Source organism: Macrosteles quadrilineatus, unplaced genomic scaffold (assembly GCF_028750875.1).
Source record: "Macrosteles quadrilineatus isolate MER2022 unplaced genomic scaffold, UCM_ALF_1.0 Scaffold_4__1_contigs__length_99947679, whole genome shotgun sequence".
In the NCBI taxonomy this organism is placed as follows: domain Eukaryota; kingdom Metazoa; phylum Arthropoda; class Insecta; order Hemiptera; family Cicadellidae; genus Macrosteles; species Macrosteles quadrilineatus.
In genome coordinates, this window is record NW_026542597.1 from 42,466,204 (window position 1) to 42,478,896 (window position 12,693).

At 34.6% G+C, this 12,693-nt stretch overlaps 2 protein-coding genes across 2 annotated transcripts; one reads left to right on the forward strand and one right to left on the reverse strand.

Annotated features, from left to right (window-relative positions):
- Positions 1 to 3,403: 3,403 nt before the first annotated feature.
- On the reverse strand, positions 3,404 to 5,530 carry LOC128992875 (cuticle protein 7-like). Its single transcript, XM_054416619.1, has 2 exons — positions 5,489 to 5,530; positions 3,404 to 3,811 (listed from the first exon to the last, which is right to left on the reverse strand). The coding sequence occupies exons 1-2, from the start codon at positions 5,498 to 5,500 to the stop codon at positions 3,404 to 3,406; spliced, it is 420 nt and encodes a 139-aa protein (XP_054272594.1). The 5' UTR covers positions 5,501 to 5,530.
- A 1,357-nt stretch (positions 5,531 to 6,887) lies between these two features.
- On the forward strand, positions 6,888 to 8,362 carry LOC128991368 (cuticle protein 8-like). Its single transcript, XM_054414175.1, has 2 exons — positions 6,888 to 7,001; positions 7,883 to 8,362. The coding sequence occupies exons 1-2, from the start codon at positions 6,990 to 6,992 to the stop codon at positions 8,309 to 8,311; spliced, it is 441 nt and encodes a 146-aa protein (XP_054270150.1). The 5' UTR covers positions 6,888 to 6,989; the 3' UTR covers positions 8,312 to 8,362.
- The last annotated feature ends 4,331 nt before the right edge of the window (positions 8,363 to 12,693 follow it).

Consider the following 12,693-nt stretch of genomic DNA (forward strand, 5'->3'; position numbering starts at 1 on the left):
TAGTACACTGCGAGGAGTGAAGTTGGCTTGTAGCATACCGAAGGGCTTTAGTCCTCGGGTCTCGGGTTTGAATCCCAACATTCACCAATTGCTTTAGATACTTGATAATGCTTCGTGAAACTGATTTGGACTGGAGTATTGCGTCCTGGAATGTAAAGGTAGAGAAGATAAAAGGTAGGTAGGCCTACACTACTGGTCAACTACTGTAGTAGATCTACTATCGAATGATTTACTGTCGTAGTATCAAGTTGCTAGTACGAGGTTCATGCTGTACCGTTCGACATACGTCACTGCCACCACCACACTTGGTGCGACGAGGTCCGGTCCGTTCATAATGCCGTTGTTAACCTGTATACCCAACTACAGCGATCTTGTTCATTAAATCACTTATTTAGAGGCGAACGTGCCGATCTGGCCGTGATAGCTAATGGGATCAAGACGCAGCTGAATTTCCTACTAGCAATTTGTCTGATGAAATCGCTCGTCTCCGTTGTGACGCATTCTGTGGACACTTGACTGTTGTAATTGCTTACATTCATGACGGCGTTAAGTGAGGAATTGTGTGACTGTGGAGTTCCACATAACGTAAATAGTGAACCCTCCTTGTATGATACCTGCAGTTTAAACCAATTTTCATATGACAATGTGCAAAATATTTATTTAATCGACTATTAGTAAAAATAATTATTATTAATTTGGTGGTAAACACAGGCAGAATTAAAATCAAGTTTGGTGCTACGTATTAACGTTGGTTTCATTGTTTTTCAATAGCCTACAGTGAAATATCGAATTTTGGCAAGTTTTATAAAATAAAGTCCTTTATTCATAAACAATCAATTCATAGTTTCCCAATTAATACAGCTCTCAACAAGGGCAGCAAAATCAGCATACTGCGTTTAGTACGAATTTTGGCAACACAAAATGTCAAATTGAAATATACTAGATTGAACAATTGAACTCACTCGTTATCTTCATTATGCAAGGATTGCTTGCAGTGTTACTAGTTCATCTGGGTATGAGGGGCTATAGTGCTCGCCATAATTTAACTATATCCATGGTAATTTAGTTTGTCCCACCTTTTCCGCCGTAATTCAATAACACTTGTATCGGATCGCAAGTATTTTGACATTTAAATGAATCCTTTTGGCTCTTACTTGTAAACAATCACGCTCTTTTACAACATCTCTCTTCATTTTTATCTCTCTAACCTTTTAACAGTTGCATTGTTACATTTTCGGCTCGTGGTCGTGGTCCAGACCTGGCTGTGGCTGTGGCCAAATAACTTACTGTTGCAGTGACACATAAACTGTTGGTGGCGCTGGGGCTGATACTCGCCCGACCGTGACGTCACGAGCGCGGGACACAATTTGTGTTACCGAACACTCGTTGTAAAGCTAATTAGTCAAGCTGTGTCTTGGTAGAACTTAGAACACACTGTTCAACTAATATGGTAGTCTGGTCCCTAACGTATTATCTAAGGGAGTATGTTTTATCTATGGTATTATGTTGTACAATTCTATTTTGGACATTGAAGTAGACGTTCTGTCTACCAGCTGTAGTAATTTTGTATACAGGGTGTTTTTAGCTTTTTGACAATTCTATGAATGTTTTATTTTTGTACTAGAATCACATCTGAAAACAAAATTTTTAACCGTTTATGCCATAAAACCAATGATTTAATTTAAAAGTACATATATATACTCTATGAGCTTGCGAAAACTCTATATGAAAAACTAAATTCACCATATAAAACTACATATGTAGCTGTGCAACAATGCATATAAGCTGACTGACAATGGCGTAAAGTACTCCAACATGAGCTTCCATAAGGAACTGTTTCGTCACTATGATGATGATATGACATTTAATATGCTTTAGTTAACGATAAGGAGACCTTCTAGTTCAATTTGACAAACAAGTAAAATTTTCTTTTGAGTAATCAGTAATCGACAGCAGCACTATGTCGTAAATGAGTGACCAGATCTACAACTACAGATATTTTTTACTGGATTCATCCTTAATACCGGGATAGAATATATACATCTAAGTGTATAATGTTTTATCCACCCAAGTTACTTCAAAGTAGCACAATAAGAACAGCTGTGCCTTACAGTTAGTGGCCGGCTGAGGGAAGGGCCCCGGACGCGTCTCCGGCTAGTTGGACCTTGGGACCCTTTACTTTATGGCTGGGTTTACCCCGCCTTAGCGCCATGTCCGGTACGATCTAACTGGACAATATAATTCAGGCTGAGACTGAATTAGTAGAATCGTTTAAATAATCAAATGTTTAACTCACGTGTTCCAGAGTGAACAGTTTCATTGTTACTGTTCTATACTTTACACCTTAATACGCTTATCTCCTTCCACATAGGTTTACATTCTTAAAGCTAATTTTCCAATAGTACCGTAAGATCTTTCATAACTTTATTGAAAATTATTATGTATCTTAAAGTAACTTTAAGTAACATAAAAACCTGGCATGATGTTTTACTGTGGTTCTTATAACACTCACAGGAGCTAAACAGTTGCAGGTCTATGGTGTCTGTGATGTTTTCACCATTAATTGTTTTCACCAATTGGAAAATTCAAAAATATCATTGGTTCAAATGGAAACGAAATCTTTTCTCCATAAGGATAACATGGGAACTTTAAAGGCCACTGGGGCAACGCTTCTTATTCATTATAGTTATTATTCTATTTTTATTGAATTCATAAATCTCTTTCCCTAAAATAATAATAGGATAGGCAACAGTCTACCCGTTCCATTTATTAACTTTTTTTTATAAAGGTAATAATTTCATATGATTTGGTTACTAATAATTATTTAAACAGAAACCCAGCAGCCGCACAGACAGAACTTGCCTATGGGTGCTGTATTTCATCAAAACAATTTAATTAATTTATACAGAAATGTTCTTTTTTATTCTTATTCTTAGTTTATATTTTGTAAGTATATTTTGTATTAAAAAGTTTGTTTTTGTCTTCTGTATATATTATGTGGAAATAAGCCATTTCATTCATTCATTCATATTGCACACCTAGAGCTTAATAATTGTAACCTGCATTCTGATTACTGAATTCTTATGGCTTGTAGTTTTTTAGATATAGTAATGGTAATTATTGCCAAAGTTTGCCAAATTTCAGTACGATATTAAAATATATAAAAATGGCCTAGCAATGTCGAATCATTATTTTATTTCACTTGTTAAGGAGGTAAAAAAATTAAATGTGTTGAGAAATTTGTTACTTTAATTACAACTTAATTCCTATTACATAAATTAACAGCCTAATATAAAAGATATATTACAATAGTATCGTCGATATAACATCATTTTAATACAACGATATTGGAGTAACAACAGAACAAATTATCTTTTTTCAACAATACTATTATAAGTGATGCCTAATAGTGATGTGAATTTAAGAGATGAGCTGGCGCATGTTCCTCGTGATGATGATGGTAATGTTGAGGATGGACGTTGTGTTCCCGGTGGACGACGGCGTTAAAGCCAGTGTGGTGGTCAGCTGTGTAGTGGACGACGCGCTTGGAACCGTCCGCCTCCACCAGCTCGTAGCTGCCGTGCACCACATCCCCGTCGCGCTCCTCCTTGTGGCTCTTGATGTCGCCGGTGTGGCTGTCGTGGACGCCGTACTCGAACTTGTACTTGGGGTGAGGGTCGTAGTAGTCCTCCTTGGACTCCACGTGGAACCCGTGGTCGTGGTCCCCTACATGTTCGTGTCCGTGGTCATGGTTTCTGTGGTGGGGAAAGGCAACAGCTGCAACTAGCACGAAGATAGCGACAAAGACAACCTATAACAGTTTTAACCAAAGTAAAGTTTTGTCTAAATATAAGTTTACCCTTACAACCAAAGCAAATCACCTAGGTACAAAGCAGTCAGGTAAAGCTAAACGAGGAATGTAAATTTAATATAATGTATCAAAAGAAAACAAAGCCTAATAAAAGCCTCAGCACTATCCTATCTATACTTATAAAAGTCAAATACCACTTTAAAAAACTACAAGTTTCAATCAACCTCTAGGTGTGCAATAAGAAGCGTTTTCAAGATTCCCTCATGGCTTTGCCTCAGTGGCTGTTTAAGTCCCATGTTATCCTTATGGTCAAAAGATTTGTTTACATTTGAACACATGAATACTTTTGAATCTGCATAGGAACAGCTGGTTTTATTTTATTTTATTACATGAATTGAAAATATTTACCTACATTATTTTTGTGATTTGAAATAGTTATTTGTGTAACTAGTGGGCAAAGTGGCACTTTGCTGCAACGAGAGCAATGTTTACGAGGAATGATCTCGAGTGCAGCAAAGGCCTTTTGCACTCGTGTTACACATAATATTTTTCCTACAGTGACTATAAAGCATATAAATAATTAGTCTTTCAAACACTATACAACACGCTTTTAAGTTCAGCTGGCAACACAAATAGGTGCCCTAGAGAAAGTAGTACCCAGTCCGTATCACTCTGCTATTTTTCCTCGGCAAGAAATGTGCTCCGCGACTTGAGAATATAGTTTAGTATGTTTTTGTAATTTGAAGTGGTTTCCGCGCCTAAAAAAATGCTTTAAAGGTATCGTAGGAATGTTTTAAAAACGTTTAAAAGAAAAGTCCAGAAAGTTCAGAAATACCGAAACGTTAAACACGAAATGACAGGTTAAATCGTAATTATAATGGTCAATCAGCTGCTCATAGTATTATTATCTTTAAGTGTTGCCAACCTATTTCCAAGCGTACACGGATTAACTAGAACCACGCTGTTTTGTGTTGTTTCGTTGGAATCCTGATGTGTGCCTAGGTATAAACCGTACGACAAAGTATAAATATGCAGCAATTAGCAGCTTTATGTACTATAAACAGTACAAGGAAGCCAACTTTGTCGGGTGACTGTAGGAAAAAGTGTTTTACTGCATAACACATTTTAATAGTTAAATGGATTTAAAAAACAAGAACTGTATAGGCCCTATTCAGGTTGAACATTTAACTGTTTAATTTAAATTTTTTTGAGCGAGGCCACGACAGGTTTGCTAGTATCTGTATACTAAGAACTACCTAAAAAAAATAAGCTAAATAAGCTTTACAATACAATGTTGTGCTTTATGCAATGTAAACAGTATTCAAAACTTTCCGATGTTGACTAGAATTACTTATTAAAACGAACAGATTAATTTGCTTCATGTAAGATTTTTCAAATTATTAACTGCGTAAATCTATTTTGCGGCTAATTTCCTTATTTAGTTTAACTAATTTTTTAACAATTTTGAACTTCAAATTCCAGTAAATTCCCTCGCCGATAAATTAAAAAGTCATATTCCCCTTGGTCAATGAGAGCACATTTGATTTCTACATGATACTTTAACGCTTCATTTTGTGTACTTAAAAAAATCTCTGTATTCCTTTTTGTTAAATCGATACGTTACTGATTAGTAGTATATTATTGGCTTCGTGTTATATTCATTGTTTTAAACCATACCTGGATCTCCATGTTGATGTGGTTCGACGTCTTCTCTCGAAAGCTAATTCTTTCTGATGACTACCCATCCTCACATACCATGTTATATACTATGCCTCAGTTATGGTCAACTGAACATTCACGTAATTCATTAACTGACTGTCGTATACATCAGTTATAAACATTGTTCTTACTTAACTGAAACCCAGGATTAGTATTTCATTATAACTTTGCTTACAAAAGACAATTTAAAATTTTCTTAAAATTTCAATTTGATTAATCAAAAATAGTAAGTTATGATGATTTTATGATCTGTTAGGGTCTATGACGTTTGGCATAACTGCAAAACTAAAGTATCTATTTGTTTAACGCTAATTGTTTAACTAACCATAAACAGTATAGTTTTGCTTGACAATAATTTAAAAACACTAATAAAGAAAGAAAAACAAGTTCTTAAACGGAATTAATCTTAAATGAAAATCTTTGAATGCATTTACGGTACCGATATTTTGAAAGTGATAACATTCATGGTTATATGACGGCTACTCGGTCATCGAATTAAGCAATTTACTTCCATGTTTACTAAGTTTTGGTTTGATTTCATGAACTCAGAGATTGGATAACACAATACTCATACAATACAAATTCTTATAATCTCACCTCATTCATAATTGTATTGTCTCAAGTATTTGTAAACTACCTAGCAGATAGACTAATGTTTTTAATTTTAAGCTCGTAGTTGGTTAAATTTAATTTATAACTTATAATAATATTAAACGTTATTCGTGAAATTCCGAGTTACTCATTTCGGTAATAACCGTTCATATCGTTAGTTTGTTATACAATTAAATTCGCTAAAAGAATTATTTTATCTTTTAATGCTTGCACAAAGAATTGGAAGTATGAGTAGGCATCTTGTTCTTATTTATACCCACCAGGACGGATATAATTATGTAAAGAAGTTATAAAAATACATGATTTCAGATAGTGTTAAATCTCAGTTAATTGAACTGGAGATCGGCGAGAATAACTACCATTAAACTTGTATTTCCGACATTGGATTGATGGGTATATTTTCGGATACGACTCAGTTTGTCTTAAATTTCAGTAGATAGCATTATGGTACATATTTATGTATTACGAATTTTTGATTACATCTTATTTTGTACAAGTTAATTGTATGAGACATTTGTAGATTTTATGTGCAATAGACTCAATTGGATTAAAGATTTTGTAATTGGTAAATAAAACAATTGATTTGTAAAATTAAGTGCAATCACGTAGAATAAGCTACTATCTCTAAAAATTAAATATTCCTAGGACTATTCCGGCCGCATTCCACTTCTATGCTATCCGTTTTCACGGAAATTCCGCGATAATTTGAAGTGATTATGAGTGTTATATGAACGTATCACAACGAGCATCCACCGTGACTTCCACATGTATATTAAGCCGCTGTTACATTGTACCTTCATCAGTTCCTACTTGGTCAGCTCTCGTACTTCAATAGACAACTACTACAATGGTGCAACAGGTAAATCGCTTTCTCCTATGATGCATTATAGTTACCTATAATGGTTTATAACGACTATTATAAATTTGATTTATTTAAATAAACTAAAGGTTTAAGAACTGAAGGTTGAATATAAATAATACAATATAGTGAATACTTTAAATATAATAGTTTAAATAAGTCAAGTATGCATTATTTTTACTTAACGTGTTCAATATAACATTAGTATAAGTAGTAAATTAAAAACAACTGAGCACCCTAAAATTATTTTTTATTCGGTGGTGACAAGTTTTGGACTTTTGGAGTTTAGTCCATTTTCAAACTTCAATAAATAGCAAATACTTGACTTTGTTTATATAATTAATTGGTTTTGCGTAAATACAATTTGAATTTACAGATTATTTATGAAGATACAGAATGTGGGCATTTTTTATTTAATTAATTATTGGTTTTGTGTAAATGTAATTTGAATTTATAGATGATTTATGAAGATTCAGAATTTGGGCATTTGTTAACTATTGATTAATTGTAAAATATTTTCAAAAATGGGATTTCTTGGAGGAATTGGTATCGACAGTTTCGTTGTTAGCAACTACTATGGTAGTAATAATTTCGTGAAACTAATGGAAGGTATTTTACTATACTAATCACTCGTAACAAATACTCATGGAAATACAAATTCTTACATACACAAAATACAGTTTATAAAAGTAGTAACATATTTCCGAGTTCAATGTTTTCTGTTGTAGCTCTTGTACCTGGGTAACTTACTCTGCAAGATATTTTTAAAATATGTACTGTAATACTAAGCTAATGTATAAGATTTGTCAAGAAATATTTTTGTATAAAATTTCCATGCAAATTCCTAATTCCAAATGCCTAAACAACTCCATGTGATTTAGATAATCTTCGTTGTCACCTTTTTGGTGGCTTGTTCATTCGCCTTCCCTCAACACGGCTACCATGACCACGGACACGAGCATATAGAGGACCACGACCACGGACACGAGCATGTAGGGGACCACGACCACGGGTTCCACGTGGAGTACAAGGAGGACTACTACGACCCTCACCCCAAGTACAAGTTCGAGTACGGCGTCCACGACAGCCACACCGGCGACATCAAGAGCCACAAGGAGGAGCGCGACGGGGATGTGGTGCACGGCAGCTACGAGCTGGTGGAGGCGGACGGTTCAAAGCGCGTCGTCCACTACACAGCTGACCACCACACTGGCTTTAACGCCGTCGTCCACCGGGAACACAACGTCCATCCTCAACATTACCACCATCATCATGAGGAACATGCTCCAGTATACCATGGCCATTACTAAAATCAACTATTCCTCGTTTATAAAACAGTACAAAGTGTAAATTAAAATAAATTCGCTACTTCAAACCTGTATTTTCTTTGGTCCTATTTTAAAGGTTTATTCTACTAACAATCCTCATAACACTAGACAGAAATATTGTTTATGATTAGGTTTAAACGCAATAACAAGTGTAAGTATCGCTGTAAAGCTTCTGCTTTAGTGGCATAGAGAAACCAAGATTTATTACCTTCCAAGTGGTTGTATTACATTTGACTGATTTATATATTGGAATACAGAAGAATCGTCCTAAACACGTATACGAAGATATTCCTTCAATATGTTGATAAATCCCTTTTTTACCTAGCTTATATGCCGTGGAAACGTTTCACACCTATAACATAAACAAAATTATTTGCTACAAAGTGCATAATTTAGCCCTACTGTAAATTCAGTTAGTTTTAATTTTTTTTGTGGACGCCAGTACTAAGTCAATAAGCTTTTTAAACTAATGTCCACAGACCCCTTTTCGATTGAGTGCAAACTGAAGGTTAAAATTTACATTTTAAGTAGTCATTTGATTGCTTAAACTATTGTCCACAGACCCCTTTTCAATAGAGAGTAAACCGAAGGTTAAAATTTACATTTTAAATAATTTGATTGCTTATTATGTTCATGTTCATGTTTTGACATTACTGATGTACACTGAAGTAAACCTCCTGTATTTTTGGTTCGCTAACCTCAAAATTTACTTTGTTTACTATTTGAAACAGACATAATGAAAATGCTTTGTAACGTGTAAACATTGATGACGTCTCTGTATAACCTCAAATTATGCGGTCAAATTTGTTTAACGATTATAAGGTCATTTCTACAGTTTGATGACAATATTTGTTCATCACACGGAGAAAAAGTGTCTTTTTGGTACTATTTCTATTGCGTACAAAAAGAGCCACTTTCGCTTCCAGTGATGGAATATATACGTCATTTTAGAGAGCAAGGCAGAGAGCAAGGGAAATCAGCTGTTTTTTTTTTTTATATTTTTCATTAATTACAGCTTGGAAAATCAAGATAGGTACTATTTACTTTGCGCTATTTACTTTCAGCTGATATCAGCTGTCATTGAAAATAAGTCATTTCTGTTCAGAGTATGAGGAAGAGATATTTACTCCAAGGGTGAAAAAGAGCTACTTTAGTCACGCATGTCATACATTGAAAACAGCTGTGTTAGCTGCAGTAATACGAAAACATTAAAACATAATACCGCTAATGGTATACTCAGTAACGTTTTTATACAGGGTGGGGCAATAAAAGCGCCCCAATTTATAAGCAGTACAAACTCAATAATATTCACCCTATGGATATAAATAACACATCAAAACACAGCTTATCCTTTCCCATTTTAACTTAACAAAGTCATTTTTTCATTTCTTTAAAACAAAATCTTCAAGTGACGTCCTTGTCCTACTTGACATAAGGCACTTGAAAACTCCATCAAATACTCCTCCAGCATTTATTCAGGAATCACTTTGGTTTTTGGACAATTCTTAGCTTCGGTTCAAGCAAACCTGTGGGGCGACTTTGAAAAACCTCGAACTTCAAGTAGCTTATCAGAATCCCCCCCCCCCTCCCACAAAAAAGAGCCAACGTAAAGCTTTCAACAACAAAGCTTCCTGGCAAATCGTTTTTGACTTCGAGTTACTGCGACTCGCACTCTTTCAACATTTGCTGGTGTACAAAGGGTTTGGCGGCACCGACCGATTATTTTTAAGGTTTAAGCGTTTATCCTAAATAATTTTACCCAGTTCACCATTGATTTCCAATCTGAAACAGTGTCATGTTGACCAAGGATGGAATGTGGTCCAAACTATCTCTGGGTTTTTGCACAAGAACCACTATTTTAAAAACAGGTTTCCACATCAAAATCTCAGTGTTAATAGCCTCAGGCATAATATTTACTAAAATGGCACAGTTTAATTGATGTTTTAAGCACAGCTGATCATTCGTTGTTGCAACAATTAACATGTGGCAGCTAAAACAAATTGTGGCGTTCTCATTGTCTCACCCTTACAAGATTCAACACAAAGAAATTCGGTGGCTTGTGTACCATTAAAAAGCATATAAGTTAATAAAGCTTGTAAACTAAAAGCTTGTATAAACTATCTAATCTTAACTAAATTTATATATATTTCAGTCACTATTTACCTTGATACAGTGGTTTTGGAAAATAGTTATAATTTTAAATAATTGATGTTATTAATGTGATTGTTTAAATTTCTGTTACTGTTTAGTTATGTTACTAAATAGTTTGCTATTCTAAGGATCTATACATTTATTCTTAGCTCCTTAGTTGATCTATCCTTGTAAAACGTACTGTCTACTATGCCTTCCGATTTCCTCCGGCAATCGATATCACACATCTAGTCGACGAGTGGCTTGTTGAATTTTGCAGGAGTTGTTAACTTCGGTTGAATGTCCAGGTTTCGCTCCTCTACTAAACTATTTAACATTGTAAGAATTATTTTCTCGTTTCGGATACTGAGACAAAATGAAAGATATATTGATGTAATTTTAAAATGTGTATAAAAAAATATTTGAAAAACAATAAAAACCAACGTGAAAAAATTTTTGGAAGTAAACATCGACATTAAACTCACACCCGTATTAAATTATTCAAAATAGAAAACGTCTTAGTGAAAATTGTGATTGATAAGTAAATTTACCTACTTAACTTGGCGATGAAACTTGCAACACTATATATGACACCACTGTCATTCACCCAGAACATCTACTATTACCTAATATTGTACCCCTATTATTATTTGTTGTTTTAGTACTTATTATTTTAAAATCGCCCAATATATATGCACATTTCACACCGACCTAGGTGAACAAATAGCAACGGTCCCATTCATCCACCCTATGGCACTCCCGGCCCTGACATTTGCTCTTGGCCCAACCCTCAGTGACAAATAGGTTGTAAACATAGCAGTCCTTCACAATAATCTCGTTACTCAATACAAATAGACTCGGTGCACTTTCCCAGGGAATATAATACGGTATAAACTGACATTCGACCTTCGTTGTACACTGTACAGTGAGTGTAACTTGAGAATTTTACACGCGTTTTCTTAGTAAGGTTAGCTATGAAAGGTTTTTGATTTTCAAACATCTGTTTTTCGGTGAGATACCTTTGTTGGTTATAGCTTTGACTATTTATACAACTTAAGTATCCAATAGTCAATGGTGATAGGTGTAAAATTACCTTTATTGAAATTTTTACAGGAAAGTATATATTATCGTTTTCAGGACAAAGCTAAAGTCGAGGATCACTACTATTTAATTTTAGGGTCATCATAAGCCCTGCTCCCATTCGTTGAAATTATAATATATGTAGGTGCCATAAGTTCATAAGAGTCTCCGATTTCTATGAAAGCAGGTGATAAGAGGTACTCCGGATTGAAGGAGGACACTGGGAAGACCAAGGATGCGATGGGTTGACGAGGTTACGAAGGATATATTGGAGCAAACCTACAGCTGTTAGAAGCCAGAGGATGCTGAAGCCACATGGTTAGTAAAGCCAAAGACCGCCTTGGTTTTTAATGTCCACATAAGTAAGTAAGAGTAAGAGATTTCGAACCAGTACGAGCTTAAAAAGGAGGGAATTGAGGGATTCTTTACACAAAATATCAGTTTTGATATTATTTTTTACAAACTTCTTCAAAATGTCCATTCAATTTAGTTTTACAAGAGAAAAAATACTAATGGATTTATTTCACGCATATTACTGTAATACTAATCTCAAAGATGCAAATTCGTAATGTTGGACGTTGATACCCATGTAATCCTTTCGAAAAAATAATATAATTATGAGGGTCAGCTTTTTATAGACTTAACTTTCAGACAATTCTCAAATGCATTTTAAAGATTAAATTAATACGACAAAATGTTGTTTTCCTCGTAGCAGAAACCTAAACACCCAGAGTGGAAATTTATTTTTTTATTTAACGGTTTAAATTAATTATAACTGAATTAATCATTTAGGCCCGATTTCACCAAATTCTTGCTAACGATGGTTTAGTTAAACTTCGGTTAAAACTAACCGATGATTTAAACCACAGTTAAGGAAATCTGGTTTCACCAACGAAAACGCGTCAAAACTAACGCTGGTTTTATAAACGAGAGTTTAGAGTAAAATCCAGGTGGCGGTGGCAGTGAACTGTCATAATATCGGGCTGTTACGGGAGCAAGTAAACATAACCTAGAAAATAAATCAGTGTTTATGAGGTTGTGAAAACAAAACTGGAGACAGCAAGCTTACAGGAATACAATAGATTCTGAGCAAAATAACAACAGAAAGCAAGAATAAATACCAAAACAATTAACATAAGTAAATAAAGGCAAAG